General features: G+C 34.0%; 1 protein-coding gene across 1 annotated transcript in view; it reads left to right on the forward strand.

Moving 5' to 3' along the window:
- The window catches only part of LOC127542761 (transcriptional regulator ATRX-like), a 167,851-nt gene extending 145,327 nt beyond the window's left edge, over nucleotides 1-22,524 (forward strand). Inside the window, 9 exon segments of the mRNA XM_051968551.1 lie at nucleotides 2,005-2,110; nucleotides 7,609-7,706; nucleotides 11,925-12,053; nucleotides 12,660-12,896; nucleotides 16,241-16,364; nucleotides 16,564-16,674; nucleotides 17,370-17,634; nucleotides 20,158-20,256; nucleotides 22,167-22,524. Of these exon segments, the coding sequence (XP_051824511.1) occupies nucleotides 2,005-2,110; nucleotides 7,609-7,706; nucleotides 11,925-12,053; nucleotides 12,660-12,896; nucleotides 16,241-16,364; nucleotides 16,564-16,674; nucleotides 17,370-17,634; nucleotides 20,158-20,256; nucleotides 22,167-22,524 (1,527 nt within the window).
- The last annotated feature ends 317 nt before the right edge of the window (nucleotides 22,525-22,841 follow it).

The following is a 22,841-nucleotide window of genomic DNA, read 5'->3' on the forward strand; positions in this document are numbered from 1 at the left end:
CTCTTTATATCTGTGACTTGTACTCTTCAGTTCCACAATTACTATCTTCCTTCCAGTGTGATTTCTGGATTGTTACAATCCATCCTAAAGTGTTTGCATATTCAATGCATTTCATATTTTATATCTGTGAATGGGCCTGTCTGTAAACGCTTGGAAAGATGAGAAAAGACTTTTCTTAGTTCATGCATCAACACCATGTTAACTAAGATAAGTTACAGAGATGAAACAGTTGCCTGTATAAATATTGTCTACTTCCTCTTGCCACATAGGAGAAAATTACTCTCTCCGCTATTTCTTCCTGTTCATCAATCCTACCCTACCCGTGTCCAATTCTAATCTTACTTTACTTTACATCTTGAAAATTCTCATTCTATCCAAAACAGACTTTACTTCTCTTGAACCGGAGTCTCACACTTTATGTACTGAGCTATGACTCCCTTAAAGGGCTACTTTAATAAAGGTAATCCTCTCGACTGCAGCTTATAACTTTCTGTTATACTGTTAACAACTTATAACTACATTCTGTATATCTGCTACTCTAGAAAGGGTTTCAAAATTCTTTTAAAATTTAAATACTCCTTCCTCCCTAGTGCCCTTTCCATATTTCTTTATTCCCGTTCCTCAGTAGCCTCTCTTTGTTTCTCTTTATAGCATCACAGTTTTCCATCTAATCCAAATATAAAGAAACCCAGGTTTAGTATTTTGTCGAGGTATTTGGGACCTGTTCATCTTCCTCTTCTTCCCAGGTCTCTGCCTCTATACTGTGAAATTTCACTATCTAATTAACTTCCTCTTCCTCCATAACCTTCTGGTTCTTTGATCTCCTTAAATTCCATTACTACTGCTCTCGAAAGAATATCCAGGGATTATCACATTGGATTTCATCATCATAAAGCCATGTCAATTTCTTAATGCAAAAGAAACCCCCAAAATGGCATTTCTCTGTATAACCATAATGTTACACTCATAACATGCGCCTCCCTTTCTCATTCTTTTTTAGCCCTATCCTTCATTACTTGGGGGGGAGGGAGAGGTTAAAATAATTTATTTCCACACTTACATGTCCAGACAATTTTTAGCATCTGTTTTTGCAAGATTTTGAGTTTCAAATTTTTCTCCGCCTTCCTCTCTTCCTAAAAGGACAAGCAGTTTGATAAAGGTTATCCTGTACATCATGCAAAAATGTATTTTCATATTAGCCACAGTGGTGAAAGAAGGCACAGATCAAAAGGGGGAAAATTAAGCAAATATGGAGTTTAAAAATATGCCTTGGTTAGCATTTAGTTCATTAGCACTTTCATTCCTGAGTCCTATATTTGTCTTACATTATTTTGAAGAACTGCAACAATTGTAGTTGATTATCACATAGTATTACTGATGATGTGCATAATATTGTTCTATCAATTCATGTAAGTCTTCCTAGACTTTTTTTAATCTGCTTATCGTGTTTTATTGCATAATAATAGATTCCTGTACCACACTTCCCCCATTGATGAGTATCCTCCAGTTTCTATAGTTTATCATTATCAATTTTGTACATGTATGTGTTTTCCACTTTTTGATGCCCTTTTTTGGATAGAAAACTAGTAGTGTATCGCTGGTTTCTCTTGATTTGGCTCATTTTATTGCCTTATTTCATACACATTTGTGTTTGTCTGAAATCATCCTATGAATCATTTCTTATTATATAGTAGTTAATTCCATCATATTAAGAGATCATTTTTGGGTTATTCTCTCTTTATTGAATGACTTTTTTTTTAGTATAAGAATGGCTAGTTTTGCATATCTAGATAGAAAGACAGACAGACAGATAGATAATAGATACTCCCCACAGACTTTGGCTTTTGATTTATTTGTGCTTAGTAAGCTGAAGCCACCTCTTGATTTATATATATTGAAAACATAGGTACTTGTGTTTAGGGTTGGATGTTTTTCCCTGTCAATAATGCTATTAATTTTCTATTTTTAAGTCCTAGTGTTTTTTTCTATTTTCTTGTTTTATAGGGCCTGAGTCTGCATTTCACTTTGCCCAATGTTACTTTAAGCTCTGAACCTCCATTTATCCCTTTTGATATGAAGGCCCTCTCATCAATGAGTCATCTACAGTTGGAAATAAGTTTTGAAAAAAGTTGAAAATCTGAATATAAGTTCAAATAAGAATTTCTCTTTTTCTCTTTTTGCAATCAGAGAGTGCAATTTAAATAAAGCCAAACCACCATCAATGAATTGTATAAGCACTGGTGATAAGAGGTTAGCTGATTTAGAAGCTATTGGGCAAAAAACTCTCTATAAAAATATTATTGGGAGTCATTAGAATTTTGTAGGAAAAGTTTTGTAAAAGAGGATATCTTTTATCCTCTAAAAAACCCCACCTTTCTAATTGGTTTGGTATGGGGAGAAATGTACATTTCATTTAAAATGTAAAAACAATACATTTTAAAGTTTAATCTACATTAGTAACATTTCTTCATTACTTTTTAAGTCTAAAGGATTAATAAAAAGTAAACCAAGCCTTGATTTGTAATACTTATTAATTTTTAAGTTTTAAGCTGTCATACTGAAATTTGAACAATTTGCTTTCCCAAGCACAAATAACATTAGAAACCTACTTCACTCCCTTCTCTGGTTTGTAAATATTATATGTTTCTGGGGAGCCGGGGGTAATGGATATGGATTAGAAAAGAACCTGGAACTGCTCTTCTCCTGAGACTATTTCTGGAACTATGAATTTCCCTCAGCAGGCAATTTGAGGACTATCAGTTTCCCCCCCTCATACTCTTCCCCTTTCAATTAGAGTCTCCCTTCGCATATCCAGGCATCAGATAGATCTTTGTACCCCTTTCCTACCTCCTTTTCATTCTTTCCCTGAGGAAGTGAGAGTTGAATATGCGGTGCTTTACAACTAGAAGTGGGCTATGTGGACACAAAAAGAAAACTATATCTGACCGAAAAAAGACCCCATTGAACTGAGCCATGTGAATAACATTTTTTGGGTAACTGAGTGTTGTTGTTGTAGGGAAGTGTCACTGTCAGAAATAGGCTTTAGAAATATGAATCTGACACTTAAACATATCCTTCTTATCCTGACATTGTGTTTGCTTTTTGATGCCAAATCATAACTGCTACTAGTTCTGCTCTTTGTGGCATAGTATGGTAATGGACTATTATCCTGCGGTAAGAATTGACAAGCAGTATGATTTTAGGAAAACCTAGGAAGACAGAGTGACGTGAGAAGAACCAGGGAAACATTGTACACAGTGAGAGAGCATTGTTGGGTTATTCTCTCTTTATTGAATGACATATATATATATATATATATATATATATATATATATATATATATATATATATATATATATATATATATATATATATATATATATATATATATATATATATATATATATATATATATATATATATATATATATATATATATATATATATATATATATATATATATATATATATATATATATATATATATATATATATATATATATATATATATATATATATATATATATATATATATATATATATATATATATATATATATATATATATATATATATATATATATATATATATATATATATATATATATATATATATATATATATATATATATATATATATATATATATATATATATATATATATATATATATATATATATATATATATATATATATATATATATATATATATATATATATATATATATATATATATATATATATATATATATATATATATATATATATATATATATATATATATATATATATATATATATATATATATATATATATATATATATATATATATATATATATATATATATATATATATATATATATATATATATATATATATATATATATATATATATATATATATATATATATATATATATATATATATATATATATATATATATATATATATATATATATATATATATATATATATATATATATATATATATATATATATATATATATATATATATATATATATATATATATATATATATATATATATATATATATATATATATATATATATATATATATATATATATATATATATATATATATATATATATATATATATATATATATATATATATATATATATATATATATATATATATATATATATATATATATATATATATATATATATATATATATATATATATATATATATATATATATATATATATATATATATATATATATATATATATATATATATATATATATATATATATATATATATATATATATATATATATATATATATATATATATATATATATATATATATATATATATATATATATATATATATATATATATATATATATATATATATATATATATATATATATATATATATATATATATATATATATATATATATATATATATATATATATATATATATATATATATATATATATATATATATATATATATATATATATATATATATATATATATATATATATATATATATATATATATATATATATATATATATATATATATATATATATATATATATATATATATATATATATATATATATATATATATATATATATATATATATATATATATATATATATATATATATATATATATATATATATATATATATATATATATATATATATATATATATATATATATATATATATATATATATATATATATATATATATATATATATATATATATATATATATATATATATATATATATATATATATATATATATATATATATATATATATATATATATATATATATATATATATATATATATATATATATATATATATATATATATATATATATATATATATATATATATATATATATATATATATATATATATATATATATATATATATATATATATATATATATATATATATATATATATATATATATATATATATATATATATATATATATATATATATATATATATATATATATATATATATATATATATATATATATATATATATATATATATATATATATATATATATATATATATATATATATATATATATATATATATATATATATATATATATATATATATATATATATATATATATATATATATATATATATATATATTTTTAAGTCTAAAGGATTAATAAAAAGTAAACCAAGCCTTGATTTGTAATACTTATTAATTTTTAAGTTTTAAGCTGTCATACTGAAATTTGAACAATTTGCTTTCCCAAGCACAAATAACATTAGAAACCTACTTCACTCCCTTCTCTGGTTTGTAAATATTATATGTTTCTGGGGAGCCGGGGGTAATGGATATGGATTAGAAAAGAACCTGGAACTGCTCTTCTCCTGAGACTATTTCTGGAACTATGAATTTCCCTCAGCAGGCAATTTGAGAACTATCAGTTTCCCCCCCTCATACTCTTCCCCTTTCAATTAGAGTCTCCCTTCGCATATCCAGGCATCAGATAGATCTTTGTACCCCTTTCCTACCTCCTTTTCATTCTTTCCCTGAGGAAGTGAGAGTTGAATATGCGGTGCTTTACAACTAGAAGTGAGCTTGTGGACACAAAAAGAAAACTATATCTGACCGAAAAAGGACCCCATTTAACTGAGCCATGTGAATAACATTTTTTGGGTAACTGAGTGTTGTTGTTGTAGGGAAGTGTCACTGTCAGAAATAGGCTTTAGAAATATGAATCTGACACTTAAACATATCCTTCTTATCCTGACATTGTGTTTGCTTTTTGATGCCAAATCATAACTGCTACTAGTTCTGCTCTTTGTGGCATAGTATGGTAATGGACTATTATCCTGCGGTAAGAATTGACAAGCAGTATGATTTTAGGAAAACCTAGGAAGACAGAGTGACGTGAGAAGAACCAGGGAAACATTGTACACAGTGAGAGAGCATTGTTGGAAAGCTGCGGATGATTTCCTTATTCTCAAGCAGACAGTCATCAGAGACAGTCCCCAAGTACTCAACCCTCTTTCCTTTTTTCTCTTTCCACTTTTCTTTACTTTCATTCACTTCCCAACCAAAATCCAACCAATTATAACAATCTCTTGTTATTTACTTTATAACTGTCAAAAAGTGCTTTCCTACTTTAGAGCTTCATCAATTCTCACATGGACCATTTCAGTAATTTCCTCATGGGTTTCTATTATTTTTACATCATTTATTTAAACACTATTATGTGCAATGACAATTATGAAAATATTTTACATGATTGCACGTTTATCACCTATATTAGATTGCTTATTGCCTTAGGAACAGGAGGAGAAAGCTATAGAAAGTGAAACTCAAAACTTAAAAAGAAAACAAAACAGTGAATATTAAAAACTGTAATTGGGAATTCTGTGTCAGACACTGTGCTTAGGAATTCAAGATATAAATGCCGAAAACAAAAGAATCATCATAACAAAACCATAATAAGGATTTCAGATTCAAATCTGGGAGGCAGGCAGTATATGTGTGTATATGTACATATGTGTATATTTTACAAACAGTTGTTGCTTAACAATCACATGGGTTGGGTTTTTTCCCAGGATAGATGATATAGTTTATTTGGGCCAATGACTTGAGTTGTTCAAAACAACCTATTAATTCTCTTAGTAATTTTTGTTCTTTCAATGCAGCCCTTAAACAATCAGAGGAAGAATTCTTGCTTAGGAGTTCTCCACTCTAAAAAATTCTTTAGCTGTCCTCATCTGCAGTTTTCTCCTCTGCAGAAATGGAAATAATGATAGTAATAAAATTTTTCTCAGTAGGTTGTTGTAAGAACCAATTGACAAAACAAAAACTGAGTGAGACTGTGCAGTTTATATGTTATGTTAATTTTTTGGAGCTGTCAGAGAATGGGAATTGCACATAATAGTGTGTAAATAAATGATGTAAAAATAATAGAAACCCATGAGAAAATTACTGAAATGGTCCATGTGAGAATCGATGAAGATCTAAAGTAGGAAAGCACTTTTTGACAGTTATAAAGTAAATAACAAGAGATTGTTATAATTGGTTGGATTTTGGTTGGGAAGTGAATGAAAGTAAAGAATCTAGTATATCCAAGAACTCTCAAATTCAAATCATTCCCAAGTTGGTCCTCAACAGTAATGAAGAAGCTTTTGAAGGGAATTATGGCTTATTTACAATTGTTTTTGTCCATTAAGTGCCTGAGTCTTGGTTCTTTGCCTCTGAACTTTGTTCAGAAATATTGGCTTGTAATGAGTAAGTGCAGAAATCAGCTTCCCTGCCAATTATTGGGGTCCCGAGAACTTTTGCTGTCCCTGGGAGAGATGCCTGCAAGGTTGTCTGGTTTGCTATCTAAAGAGGTAGTCCATATCTTTTAACTTTGCAGATTGACTCGATGACTATTTCTTAAGTCACTGGACTTAAGTCAAAGGAGGGGATGGCTGTTCCTAGTGCAACATCTAACCAGTTAATATTTGTGCCCCCGTTATGGGATTAATCATGTCCTCAAACCCAGGATGTCATTATCCTGTCCTCATTCTTTGTCCTTCATTATTTACTATTTTAAAAACTTATTAAAAATCCATTTCTCTCAGGATCTTATTAATCAGGGAACAGCAAAAGTAGCAGAAGCAAAAAACAATGTGATATCAATGAGAATTCAACCTCTTGAGGAAATAATTTCAGCTGTTGTAAGTTAAATGATTATCGTGCCTTTATTCCATTGCTTTCATCTTTCCTATTTGATTTTTTCATGTTTTCTTTTTGTTATTTCTATCAGTAACTTATCACTTACTAAAATTATGAAGTAAATTTAGTCCAAAATGACTTATTGGAGTCTCAAACTTAAGACTTGTCATTTGCATCAGCATGCTTTCCCAAGTCTCTTTTTATTCAAGCCATTTGTTCTATGCCTAATTTTTCTACTTTACATTCTCTGTAATTTTATTTTCAACATTATTAAATCAACACATTAAAAATCTTTTCAATTCATAACTTTTGGAGGCATAGTTGTAATTGCTTTGATTCTTTTATATTATATATATGTATATGCCAGTGATTGAAATGTCTGTTCTTTGCTGATTTTTTTTGGTTGAGGTAAAGAAATAAGTCCCAGTTTTCTTGAAATGTTTCTAATATAATTTTTAAATGGGATTTGAATAATTTGAATAAACTAACAAGTATACTTATTAAATATTTTATTAAGTTTTGAGAATGCAAATAGAAAAGAAAAACAAGGACACAGTCTACTAGAGGACATCATATGAGTAGTAAACAAGCCTGATGGAAAGATTCTTTGCTATAGGTTTGAATAGGATGCTTAACTTTCAATGCTTTGTTATTTATATCAGTAACTTAACACTTACTAAGATTATGAAGTACTAAAAATATAAAATTATGAAGTAAATTTAGTCCAAAATGACTTATTGGAGTCTCAAACTTAAGACTTGTCATTTACATCAGCATGCTTTCCCAAGTCTCTTTTTATTCAAGCCATTTGTTCTATGCCTAATTTTTCTACTTTACATTCTCTGTAATTTTATTTTCAACATTATTAAATCAAAACATTTAAAAATCTTTTCAACTCATAACTTTTGAAGGTATAGTTGTAATTGCTTTGGTATATTTATCAAGTTGTGTTATTTTTGAAATAATCTTTTAAACTAATTTTAAAGGATATCTTTTATATTAAATACATATATATGCACATATATATATATAGTTTGAAATGTCTATTCTTTTCTGATTTTTTTTGGTTGAGGTAAAGAAATAAGTTCCAGTTTTCTTGAAATATTTCTAATATAATTTTTAAATGGGATTTGAATAATTTGAATAAACTAACAAGTATACTTATTAAATATTTTATTAAGTTTTGAGAATGCAAATAGAAAAGAAAAACAAGGACACAGTCTACTAGAGGACATCATATGAGTAGTAAACAAGCCTGATGGAAAAGATTCTTTGCTATAGGTTTGAATAGGATGCTTAACTTTCAATGCTTTGTTATTTATAGTTTTGTTCTTTTCACTTCACTCTACTTCGCTTCACACCGCTCAAGATTCTCTGAAAAGATTTTGATCATGATTTAAAGCCCTGTAGCCCAATTCTATCTAATACTGTTTGTCCTCTCTCCGAGAAGTCACAGTCTGAGTAACGAACTAGTCTGTTTTCTTTTGCTACTTTTTTGATTCCTTGATTTCATCTCAAGAAATTCTGTTTGTTGTGCTTTTTTGTTATTATTCATGAAAATTCTGGAGACTATGTTGGGTGAATCTGGATTTAATTTAAATAATGGATAGCTGAGTAAGGTCCTTTCCACCTCCAGAAAGAGACACCATAGTATAGTGTCCCCTGTCCCACTCATAGGTATGTATGAAAGTTGACTATATTTGGGTTTTTGTTTCCTGTACACTATTTAAGAAGAAGAGAACAAACACGTGCTCACCTCCGTCCCTCCCATGCTATATTCTTTTAAGCTGTATCAGTATCATTGACGTCTTTGCCACATTTTCTTAAATCAGTATAATTAACAAAATAACAAACTAAGCTCTAATTTGAAAAAGGGCATATGAAATGTGTTTTCCCATTCTTTCTGACCTTTCTTGCCCCTCCCCAGTTTTTAACCTTTACAATCAAAAAGATTCTTTGAATCATTTCCTTCTCTAATCCCCTAATGGCATGAAGGCATTGAGCAGACTTGTCCCCCATTATGTTCATTTGCATATACTTTTAAAATTTTTCTTTTGATGTTATCACAAGTTTCTAATTAGATCATTACATAAAAATACTTTGTATTTCTCTATTTCATTAGAAGGCAATTCCACTCCAGTAGGATCATGAGCAAGTTACTATGAGTTATAAGCCTACATATTTTATTTTCTGGAAAATACTATTTTAATCATTCTGGATAACTCTTGTGTGATTTTAAACATGACTCTTTTAGTACTCGACTTTTTCTTTTTACCTGCTTAAATGAGTAAAAGAAAGTTTTAAACCCAAAACTTCAGTTTTGCTTAAACTGTCCCCCCCCCTAAATACTTTTTTCTTTGGGGAGGATACTGGTGAACAGTTTTTTCATTTCCACTTTTTCTTTTTATAGCAATTTGAAAAAAAATTTTCCCCCATATACAAAAATACATAAAAATTTTTGCACTGATGATTTTTTTTGCTTGATCATTGCATGACCAAAGTATATAAAGGATTTGTTTTTTTATTATAATTTTGGGAAACAAAAGTTAAAATTTTTCTTACAAATTTCGGGAGTAAGAGCTATAATGGTGTTCAAGTAAAAAAACCCAAATGCTTAATAATTATCTTTTCTTGACCTGTTTTCTAGAGTTTTTAAAAACATATACTCTGTCATCTCATGGAATTACCCTTTTTGAATAGTCCATTCTCATTTTCAAGTTGGTTTCCTAGGTCTCAGATTCTGTTCTGTACTCTTTGTGCTTAGGATCTGGGTTGTGTGCTGCTTCCAAGATGACACATGTTTCTCAAGCTTTCAAAGATATAGATAATGTTTTAATTGTCAGCAACACGAGGTGTACTAACTCAGTTTCCCATTTAGAGTGGCTAGACTAGGCTCAACACCTATCTGGAAGGATCTAACGCTTCATAAGAATAGAAGTATTGACCCACCTCCATTGAGGTAGTGGGGTTGAATCCCTAATCCAGGTCTGAGGTTAGACTAGTAACAACACTATCAACCCACTTTTGATCTGAGCTTAATCTTTGATTTTGCCATTGCATTATAAGTTAAAGGCACAGTCCTGTTCCATAGTTTCTGCCTTGGCCACTTGCCTTTTTGTTATATTGGTAATTATGTGCTTGAAGATTAATCCAGTATGCTTCTTCCAATGAGTTTTTTATTATATACTAAGCTATCATTCTTTTTAGATGTTTGTTGAAATAATTGTTCAGTACGTATTGTTCCTGCCAATTTTTCTGTTCACTTTTATTTATTTATTTTATTTTATTTTATTTTTACTTGGAAATCAAAAGTTGACTTTAATCATTGTGTTGTTGGACCAGGTGTATAGTGACTAAGAGAATTGGAGAGTAAAGACAATAACTTCAGCAGATGGCTCATTCTTCTCCCCTAGTTCTAGAATTAACCAGCTAAATGCTTTAATAATTTATTTCACCCTGCCCAGTATGTATACTTGCCCTTTCTTTTTTTTTCCCTTTCTTTTCTTTTTAAATAATTTTTTATTGATCGAACCCATGCCAAGGTAATTTTTTACAACATTATCCCTTGCACTCACTTCTGTTCCGATTTTCCCCCTCCCTTCCTCCACCTCTTCCCCCAGATGGCAAACAGTCCTATACATGTTAAATAGGTTCCAGTATATCCTAGATACAATATATGTGTGCAGAACTGTTCTGTTCACTTTTAAATACCATTTTCTAAAAGCACCTTCTAAAACGACTGTCAGCTGATATTGTTGTTGGAAGAATGCCAATTAGGACATGATTTAATGACTTTAGCAAAATCACCTCAACTCCTCTGGAATCTTCAAAATCTTAGGAAGAGATGTGTCTTTCTGATTAAATGTTGGGGAGGCTGTGTTTTTTCTTGGGCCTCCATTAAGGACCAGATGCTCTTGGTGTCCAGCCAGCTCTTTGTTTTTCTCCACATTATATCCCAAGATTCTTCCCTTCTTCATTTTTGTCTTCCTCTGCCCACCTGCTTTTTATTTTGCCTCCATTTATGTGTTCATTTCTTTCCTTAGAAGAACTGTAGGAACAGTAGAAATACTGACACATAGCAAGCACATAATAAACAGACTGATAACGAAAATCCTGAGTAGGATCCACAGAATTTACAGTATTTTGTATTTCTGTCTGGCACTTTGGTCTGGAATAAATAATTCAACTTATGAATTGGTGTTTATTGTATTTTGTTTCAGAGGAAAGAAAATACACATTTGACAGAAACGCAAATTCATGCCTTGGCCTTAAATAAGCAAGCCAGCCAGGAACGAGATGCTAAGCATAGAAAAGCCATCTAAAATGATGTATCACTAAGACAGCAAATGGTAAGGTTTTTTTTAACATGTCTTCAGATTTTAAGAATTTCCTTATTTAAAAATTTCAAGGTAAATGGGACTGATATATAATATTAAAAAAAAAGAGAAAGAAACAATAGTTCTTGAAGATACCTAACTACTGGTAACAATTTCTTACTCTTGGATGTAGCTAGATAATAGATATTTCTGTGTATAAATTTGGGCATATATATGTACCCATCATCACATGATATGGGATATTTTATATTACAATTAAGTGTCTATTCTACTAAGATCTGTTGTTCTAAATATTATGTTTAGATTAACTTATTAATAGTGATTATTTTCTAGATCTTAAACTCCTTAGTGGAATTTAAATTTGTGACCTCAGTCATCATCTTAAGTAAATTTCTGATATCAACCAGTTTTTCTTCTACCAAATTTATTTCATTTTACTTCATTTATTTCATTTTCAAACAAAAATAATGAGATCTTTAGAGTTAAAAAAGAGAGGAACTTGTATGAACGAGGTTCAGTCGGAAGACAGGAAACAGTAATTTAAAATCTAACTTCTGAAAATAGTTCAAAAAAGTTTTCCATTCTCTAAGGTCAACAACTTAAATTTTCTCTCTACAGTTAATAAGTTGTGTTGAGCAGATACCAATGAATAGAAAACTTCTACGACAATATAGTCAAGATATGTTAAGTCAAGAAGAAGCTTCCATTCATCACCCTGTGCTGCCAGAGCCTCCAAATGTAGTCATAAACCCTTGTAGTTACCAGCATATCGATGTGAAAGGTTCATATCAACCTGTTAGTGGCATGGAACTACCAAGAAGAAGCAAGAATCCAAGAATGCTGCAAAAGAAATCGGTGTGATACTTGTTCTAAGATATCGAAAGTATTAAATAATTGATTGTTTTAGGGACCACTTGCTTAACAGAAATAAAAATGCATTAATGCTTTGTTTCCTATAAATGCCATGCTCCTACAAATGTCATTTTTATTTGAAAATAAAGAATAATATTACCCACATTTTTATTATATAGATATACTAAATTGAACAGATATTTCAAATTACTTTCATGGAAATCTTATTCAAGAATAACATCTGGTTCTTTCCTCCACGGTGATTTAGAATGTTAATGCTAAAATTTATTTTTATGAATATCTTTTCATAAACAATTCTTACTTTATTTATTTTGGTGGTGAATATGATATAAAAATGAACTGAACAGAAAATAGTCCTATTGATTGAAATGAGTTTTCAGATTTTAACTGTTTTTAAAGGTTTAGATTAATTTAGCACTTGGTAGATATATTTTTAAGCAGTAATAATAGTTATTCGAGGAAGACACAGACTATTTAAGGAGATATCCTGATTCTTTGAAGGGCATTCTTAGCTGGAAGATCTTTATCCTGTAGGTCGGCGGGATCAGAAGTCGGCTTTTGGAATAACTTTGAAGTGAGTAGTGGATTCACTACTGTTAAAGAGATTCAGGGAGAGACATGCAGTGGGGTTGGTAGCGCTCTCAAATGCTCTGTTTATACAGGGATGAAAGAAGCCGTGCTTAAGCAGAACGAACACGTGAGGGCTTCACATTGAAAACGTGAAAAAATAAGGCAAAACATTAAAAATTACTTGTTCTCTCTTCTCATCAAAATGTAAGTGAAAATATGCTTTGAATCAAAGTTGTAGCTTTACCAAAAGCTTGCGGGAATAGCTGTTATATTTGTTTTATGTGTTAGCTGATTTCAAGTTTGACTCAAGTTATCGATATCAAGACTGTTCATTAAAAGTGTTAGAGGCGGGAGGCGGGAGGAGCGCATTTAGGGTTAGGGTTAGGGTTAGGGTTAGGGTCAGAATCGGGAGAGTTGGGTTAGGGTTAGGGTTAGGGTTAGGGTTAGGGTTAGGGTTAGGGTTAGGGTTAGGGTTAGGGTCAGAATCGGGAGAGTTGGGTTAGGGTTAGAATCGGGGGAGTTGGCGTTAGGGTTAGGGTCAGAATCGGGAGAGTTGGGTTAGGGTTAGAATCGGGGGAGTTGGCGTTAGGGTTAGGGTTAGAATCGGGGGAGTTGGCGTTAGGGTTAGGGTTAGAATCGGGGGAGTTGGCGTTAGGGTTAGGGTTAGGGTTAGGGTTAGAATCGGGGGAGTTGGCGTTAGGGTTAGGGTTAGGGTTAGGGTTAGGGTCAGAATCGGGAGAGTTGGGTTAGGGTTAGGGTCAGAATCGGGAGAGTTGGGTTAGGGTTAGGGTCAGAATCGGGAGAGTTGGGTTAGGGTTAGAATCGGGGGAGTTGGCGTTAGGGTTAGGGTTAGAGTCCTTTCCCTCCTTTAAGACCTCTTTGGGATATAAGCCCGGTAGAAACACTGCTGAATCAAAGGGTCCGCACGGTGTGATAAGTTTTTGAGCGCTGCAAATTGTTCTCCAGAACAACTGGCTGGATCCATTCACAATTCCTCCCACGAGGTATCAGTGTCTCAGTCAGAGAGCTGCTAACACAGCGTCAGTTCGCCCAAAGGACCCTGGGAAGCTCTTTAAGCGTTTCTTGGAAAGTCTTCTAGAGCAGTTGTTCATTTCCTTCTCATCCTTACTCGACAAATGAAGAAAGTGAGGCAAATGAAGTAAAATTAACTTACGGGTAGTAATTCAAATAGTACTAAGGAGGCCTCCTTCCACTTACATTTTACATTTCATTCTGCATTTTCTGTCCCTGTACCTATTGTTTTTTGCCTCAAAATTCCTTTCATCGAGCGGCTTACACCTTCTCTGTAACCCTGGGGGAGACAGCAGCAGGTGCCAAAAGTAACGACAGTGGGGATACTAATAGCCCTGACGGCGGTAGTGTTGCTGATTGTAGTATCGGTGAAGACAGAAAAGCGGGAGGAAGATGACAAGGAGACCTCACAGCAGGGGTTTAAGCAGACTTCCAGCCTTGGCTAATTCACCTGGGAGAACCCCACCTCTTCCAATCAACCATCTCCTAGGCAGGTGAGCAGGCTATATGCTACAGCGAGACCTCACATTAGCAATGGCACCCCCAGACACCCTCCACCCCGAAATAAAAATGCATTAATGCTCTGTTTCCAATAAAGGTCAACTCCATTTTCATTTTTATTTGAAAATAAAGATTAATATTATCCATATTTTTATTATATATGCTAAATTGAAAAGATATTTCAAATTATTTTCATTGAAATCTTATTCAAGAATAACATCTATTTTTTTCCTCCAGAGTGATTTAGAATATTAATGCTAACATTTATTTTTATGAATATCTTTTCATAAACAATTCTTACTTTATTTATTTTGGTGGTGAATATGATTAGCAGCATATAAAAATGAACTGGACAGAAAAGATAGAAAGTCCTATTTGTTGAAATGAGTTTTCAGATTTTAACTGTTTTTAAAGGTTTAGATTAATTTAGCACTTGGTAGATATATTTTTAAGCAGTAATAATAGTTATTCGAGGAAGACACAGACTATTTAAGGAGATATCCTGATTCTTTGAAGGGCATTCTTAGCTGGAAGATCTTTATCCTGTAGGTCGGCGGGATCAGAAGTCGGCTTTTGGAATAACTTTGAAGTGAGTAGTGGAATCTGTTAAAGAGATTCAGGGAGAGACATGCAGTGGGGTTGGTAGCGCTCTCAAATGCTCTCTTTATACAGGGATGAAAGAAGCCGTGCTTAAGCAGAACGAACACGTGAGGGCTTCACATTGAAAACGTGAAAAAATAAGGCAAAACATTAAAAATTACTTGTTCTCTCTTCTCATCAAAATGTAAGTGAAAATATGCTTTGAATCAAAGTTGTAGCTTTACCAAAAGCTTGCGGGAATAGCTGTTATATTTGTTTTATGTGTTAGCTGATTTCAAGTTTGACTCAAATTATCCATATCAAGACTTCATTAAAAGTGTTAGAGGCGGGAGGCGGGAGGCGCGCATTTAGGTTGAGAGTCGTGGGGCGGAGGTTAGGGTTAGAATCGGGGGAGTTGGCGTTAGGGTTAGGGTTGAGTCGGGAGGCTGGGTTGGAGTCGGGAGGCAGCGCGCGCATTTAGGGTTAGGGTTAGGGTCAGAATCGGGAGAGTTGGGTTAGGGTTAGGGTTAGAGTCCTTTCCCTCCTTTAAGACCTCTTTGGGATATAAGCCCGGTAGAAACACTGCTGAATCAAAGGGTCCGCACGGTGTGATAAGTTTTTGAGCGCTGCAAATTGTTCTCCAGAACAACTGGCTGGATCCATTCACAATTCCTCCCACGAGGTATCAGTGTCTCAGTCAGAGAGCTGCTAACACAGCGTCAGTTCGCCCAAAGGACCCTGGGAAGCTCTTTAAGCGTTTCTTGGAAAGTCTCCTAGAGCAGTTGTTCATTTCCTTCTCATCCTTACTCGACAAATGAAGAAAGTGAGGCAAATGAAGTAAAATTAACTTACGGGTAGTAATTCAAATAGTACTAAGGAGGCCTCCTTCCACTTACATTTTACATTTCATTCTGCATTTTCTGTCCCTGTACCTATTGTTTTTTGCCTCAAAATTCCTTTCATCGAGCGGCTTACACCTTCTCTGTAACCCTGGGGGAGACAGCAGCAGGTGCCAAAAGTAACGACAGTGGGGATACTAATAGCCCTGACGGCGGTAGTGTTGCTGATTGTAGTATCGGTGAAGACAGAAAAGCGGGAGGAAGATGACAAGGAGACCTCACAGCAGGGGTTTAAGCAGACTTCCAGCCTTGGCTAATTCACCTGGGAGAACCCCACCTCTTCCAATCAACCATCTCCTAGGCAGGTGAGCAGGCTATATGCTACAGCGAGACCTCACATTAGCAATGGCACCCCCAGACACCCTCCACCCCGACTCCCCCCATGCTCCTTATAGTATCTCCCCCTCCCCCTCGGGTGCAGAGAGGTCTTGTTTCCCGTGAAGCCCAGCACGGGGCCCAACTCCTCCAACAAGCAGGGTCTCTCCTCCAATAGCAGCCGACAAAATCATCCGGTTACCGTAGAAACCCATCAGTGAGGCCCTACCCGCCTCCTGCCTCTTCAGGGCAGTCTAAGAGCTAAATCATCTCCACGCCCCAAGAAAGCTACCAGGGAAACCACACCCCTAAGGCGATCTCCATCTCACAGCCCCCATGAAATCAAGCCGTAAATCCTGAAAGCGACCAGCCAGTACCACAGAAAGAACCAAAGGCCAGGGCGGGACGCTGAGGTGAAAAACCCAAGTTAGAGACAAAATCAGAAAGAAATGAGTGGGAACTTGGGGGCAAAGGTAACTTAAAACCACAACGGAAACTTATATCAAGAAGAGCACACACGACCAGAGCAGAAAACACACCTGGGACACTTTCTTCCAAGGTTCTTCGGGCAAAGATGTCTTACTCCAGAGCAGCCCAGCAGGGGGCCCCTCTCCCGAAACAATCTCCCTCCTCTTACAGCAGCCAGGAAAAAGATTCTGTTGCCATAGGAACCCATCCATAAGGCCCTTCCGCACCCCGCCCCACTCCACGACTCTGGGGGCATTCTGCGACCTAAATAATCTCTCCACCCCAAGAAGGCTGTCAAGGAAACCATTACACACCCTGGCTAGCTCCAGCTCCAGACCTCGCAGGAAATCAAGCAGGTAACCCCGACAGCCACCAGCCCGGACCCCAAAAGTTTTGGAACCCCAAAAGACAAGAGCAAGAAACACGGAAAACGCAAGAAACTAAAAAATCCTAAAGGAAATCAGTGGCAAAGCAAAAATAAAGTGACTCAGGAAAAATTATCTTAAAATCATACTGAAAATTTGTTACAGTAGCAAGGAATAACCACAGATACTTCGAAAAGGACGACTGTATCTTCCAGGGCCTTGGGTCCACGGGACTATTTCTTGTCTCTCTCCTTAATTAAATCTTGTGTCTGTTGAGAAAACTTTTAGTAAAGTGTTTTTGTTTTTAAAGTGCTTTCTCTAGGAAGTTCCTCTATGATTTGCCCTTCTGCCTTTAAAGTTAGGAAAGAGATCCATTAAAAGAGCAGCATACACTTAACCTCTATGAGATGGCTTACTGCTTTAAGGAGGAGGGTTTTTTAGAAAAGTAAAAAAGTTCTGAAAATTGAAAAAATGCTGTAGAGAAGTAATGTCATCAATAATGAGATCAGTTCCACAAATAATGTCCCTCCTCAGTCTAGAAATTAATCCTCTTTTAGAACAGCTGTCTCCAACAGCATGACACATCTTCTTTCTAAAGGCAGTTCTCAGATCAACCAGAACCCCACACCTCCATCTTTCACCACGTGGTGGGCTACGTAGGAGAAACAGCTGTTTTATAGACATTAGAATGGTTTTCCGACCTGTAGTTGGCCTGGGGGGGAGCCATATAAAGAGCCCACCCTAAGGGACTGATGATGGTATTCCTTCCCACTGCCCCGTAGGGCACTAATTTGACCAAGCATTGTTTCCCTGAGAATGTGGAGGAGGAAGACAGCAGCGTTTTGAAAAAGAAATTATGTCCCCTTTAATTCTTTCACTACAAGTAAAGGCAAGTTTTCTTTCATTTTATTGGCCTGGAACACTTCATTGCATCTCAGTCTCAAGCCAGGATAAATAAACTTGACCCAAGTTGGCGTCAGTTAGCGAGCCTGCGGCAGAATAAATCTCTGGGGGTGGAACTAGGAGTCCATATGGAAAAGAGGCTGTAATGGCAACCGTTTTAGGCATATCTAGAATAGCCTCTCAGTGGGAAAAGGAGAAGACATTCGTTGACCCCATGCCTTAGCCCGATGGATGGTCAAGGAGCTTGATATTGGAAAGTCAAAATACTCTAAAAGTAGAACTCCCTAGCTCTTAGGGAGAGTTTTAGAAAATCTTGATTACCCACATGGGAAAGATGAGAAGAAATTGTCTTTGACAACTCGACCACTGGTAATAATAACAGTGAACTTGATTTCTACAGTGTGCCTTATTGCTCACCACAGATGTCTTCATTATATTGCTAGCGGACAGACAGGAAACTTTTCCAAAAATTCATCCTGTTTCCCACATCAAAAGATGTAAAATTTAAATGAACAAATGTGCAACAAACAGAAAAAGATCCCTCTTGTTCTGCCTTGCCCTCACCTCATTTGTCCACTTATTCCTTTCACCCAAAATAGGTAATTCTCCCAAAATAAATAACTAATAAAAGATAATTGATAAAATGATCAATAATAAAGACATTCGGGGTGTCCTCACTAGTATTCACCAGCTTAAGGGTGTTCTATCTAACCTTTGCCACTGCTGAAGTTCTCAGCGAGATAGCTACCTTCCCGTGTTGTGTCCATCAATTAAGAAGGTTCCTTTCATTTCCTGGACACATGGTTTAAAATCTACACTAGTCAGTGTGTTACAAGTACATACACAAAATTATCTTTTAATCATCCCTTCTTTATGTTACTCAATGGAAATCTAAGTGTTGCCACATACCTTCCTTTTGGGGCTAATTTCACCCACAGAACTTTCAGCCTGGGATGGTATTTGTTCCTTGTTCAAACTCTTTGAACTCTATGCTCCAAATAAAGAGCAGAGATCAGTTAAAAACCTATCAATCCCTGCTGCTATTACAAAGTGTAAGAGGAAGCAAGAGAAATGCAAAATACGAGCCTTGTTTTCCTTGGCACCCCTGTCTCCCCCTCTCTTTTAAAATATTTATTTCATTATTATGTTTACAAGACTGCATATAAAGAAGCTCTATCAGATTGCTTTCTGTTTCAAGAAGGGCAAAGGAAAGAGAGAAAATGGAATTTCAAATTTTAAAAAATTCTGCATGTTAAAAATAGTTTTTATAAGTAATGGGGGGATAAAATGTTTAAAAAATTATTTATTGTTAGAGATAGCTCTTGGCATAGATGTTTGGAGAAAGGTAGGAGAAAAGGATACACTTGGAAATGACTTCACAATCAAGGGTGTCCTATTTTTTGTTCTTTAAGAATAAATCGTTTTAATGTAGAAATCAAAAAAAAAAAAAAACTTCAAGCAAATGTCTCTTCCCATCCTAAATCTCATTTTGCTCATTTCTTGTTTCTTTCCACCAGTTCTCTCTTAAATCAAACAAATCTTTGTTTTGTTTCTCATACTGCATTTGAGTCCATATGCATACTGTCCAGTCTGACATCATTCCTCTTTTAGAACAGCTGTCTCCAACAGCATGACACATCTTCTTTCTAAAGGCAGTTCTCAGATCAACCAGAACCCCACACCTCCATCTTTCACCACGTGGTGGGCTACGTAGGAGAAACAGCTGTTTTATAGACATTAGAATGGTTTTCCGACCTGTAGTTGGCCTGGGGGGAGCCATATAAAGAGCCCACCCTAAGGGACTGATGATGGTATTCCTTCCCACTGCCCCGTAGGGCACTAATTTGACCAAGCATTGTTTCCCTGAGAATGTGGAGGAGGAAGACAGCAGCGTTTTGAAAAAGAAATTATGTCCCCTTTAATTCTTTCACTACAAGTAAAGGCAAGTTTTCTTTCATTTTATTGGCCTGGAACACTTCATTGCATCTCAGTCTCAAGCCAGGATAAATAAACTTGACCCAAGTTGGCGTCAGTTAGCGAGCCTGCGGCAGAATAAATCTCTGGGGGTGGAACTAGGAGTCCATATGGAAAAGAGGCTGTAATGGCAACCGTTTTAGGCATATCTAGAATAGCCTCTCAGTGGGAAAAGGAGAAGACATTCGTTGACCCCATGCCTTAGCCCGATGGATGGTCAAGGAGCTTGATATTGGAAAGTCAAAATACTCTAAAAGTAGAACTCCCTAGCTCTTAGGGAGAGTTTTAGAAAATCTTGATTACCCACATGGGAAAGATGAGAAGAAATTGTCTTTGACAACTCGACCACTGGTAATAATAACAGTGAACTTGATTTCTACAGTGTGCCTTATTGCTCACCACAGATGTCTTCATTATATTGCTAGCGGACAGACAGGAAACTTTTCCAAAAATTCATCCTGTTTCCCACATCAAAAGATGTAAAATTTAAATGAACAAATGTGCAACAAACAGAAAAAGATCCCTCTTGTTCTGCCTTGCCCTCACCTCATTTGTCCACTTATTCCTTTCACCCAAAATAGGTAATTCTCCCAAAATAAATAACTGATAAAAGATAATTGATAAAATGATCAATAATAAAGACATTCGGGGTGTCCTCACTAGTATTCACCAGCTTAAGGGTGTTCTATCTAACCTTTGCCACTGCTGAAGTTCTCAGAGAGATAGCTACCTTCCTGTGTTGTGTCCATCAATTAAGAAGGTTCCTTTCATTTCCTGGACACATGGTTTAAAATCTACACTAGTCAGTGTGTTACAAGTACATACACAAAATTATCTTTTAATCATCCCTTCTTTATGTTACTCAATGGAAATCTAAGTGTTGCCACATACCTTCCTTTTGGGGCTAATTTCACCCACAGAACTTTCAGCCTGGGATGGTATTTGTTCCTTGTTCAAACTCTTTGAACTCTATGCTCCAAATAAAGAGCAGAGATCAGTTAAAAACCTATCAATCCCTGCTGCTATTACAAAGTGTAAGAGGAAGCAAGAGAAATGCAAAATAGGAGCCTTGTTTTCCTTGGCACCCCTGTCTCCCCCTCTCTTTTAAAATATTTATTTCATTATTATGTTTACAAGACTGCATATAAAGAAGCTCTATCAGATTGCTTTCTGTTTCAAGAAGGGCAAAGGAAAGAGAGAAAATGGAATTTCAAATTTTAAAAAATTCTGCATGTTAAAAATAGTTTTTATAAGTAATGGGGGGAATAAAATGTTTAAAAAATTATTTATTGTTAGAGATAGCTCTTGGCATAGATGTTTGGAGAAAGGTAGGAGAAAAGGATACACTTGGAAATGACTTCACAATCAAGGGTGTCCTATTTTTTGTTCTTTAAGAATAAATCGTTTTAATGTAGAAATCAAAAAAAAAAAAAAACTTCAAGCAAATGTCTCTTCCCATCCTAAATCTCATTTTGCTCATTTCTTGTTTCTTTCCACCAGTTCTCTCTTAAATCAAACAAATCTTTGTTTTGTTTCTCATACTGCATTTGAGTCCATATGCATACTGTCCAGTCTGACATCATTCCTCTGCCACAACAAAGCTTCAGACTTCTTTTAATTACACTCTTTCTTCACCTTCAAATTAGGTTTGACAGGCACTCGCTCCCAGGAGCCTTCCTTGGTGAACGCTTTCACAGGGAGCAACGTACTCTGGGACACCAGAGCCTGGACTGGCTGGACACTCTGAGCCTCACAGCTGTCAGGAGAACTTTAGCCTTCTTCCTAGTTACTTACACCCTGGCTGATAGAGCAAGCACTCTGCCTTCACCGTTCCCTACAAAGCTTTACTGCTTTCTCCTTTCTCGGGGTTCTAAGACTACGCCTGTAGCACTGACTATACGACGTAGACGACACAGTCTAGTGTATGGACTACGACATACGACGTGGTCTTGGAGCAAAGAGGGGACATCTTTTTCAGAAGCAAAAAAAAAATTTTACACATGACTTTGTTTGAATAACTAGTTCAACACATTCCTTCCTACAGCTCCAACAGAGTGGATATTTAAGTCCAGTTTTACTCTCCTATCCTGCAGTTGTGGCCTAACCTTGCAGGCAGTCACATGAGGCATATGGGCAGGGATTTTTGAGCTGTAAATCCAAATATTGCTACATAGCAATTCCTATATATGGCCAAAAGAATCAGCAAATTTAAACAAAACAAATGCAGACAAGATTAAAAGGGAAACAATAAACTGGGAAAACATTTTTATAATCAAATGTTCTGATAAAGGCCTCATTTCCAAAATATATAGACAATTGAC

The sequence above is a fragment of the Antechinus flavipes genome, chromosome X (genome assembly GCF_016432865.1).
Source record: "Antechinus flavipes isolate AdamAnt ecotype Samford, QLD, Australia chromosome X, AdamAnt_v2, whole genome shotgun sequence".
Taxonomy (NCBI): Eukaryota; Metazoa; Chordata; class Mammalia; order Dasyuromorphia; family Dasyuridae; genus Antechinus; species Antechinus flavipes.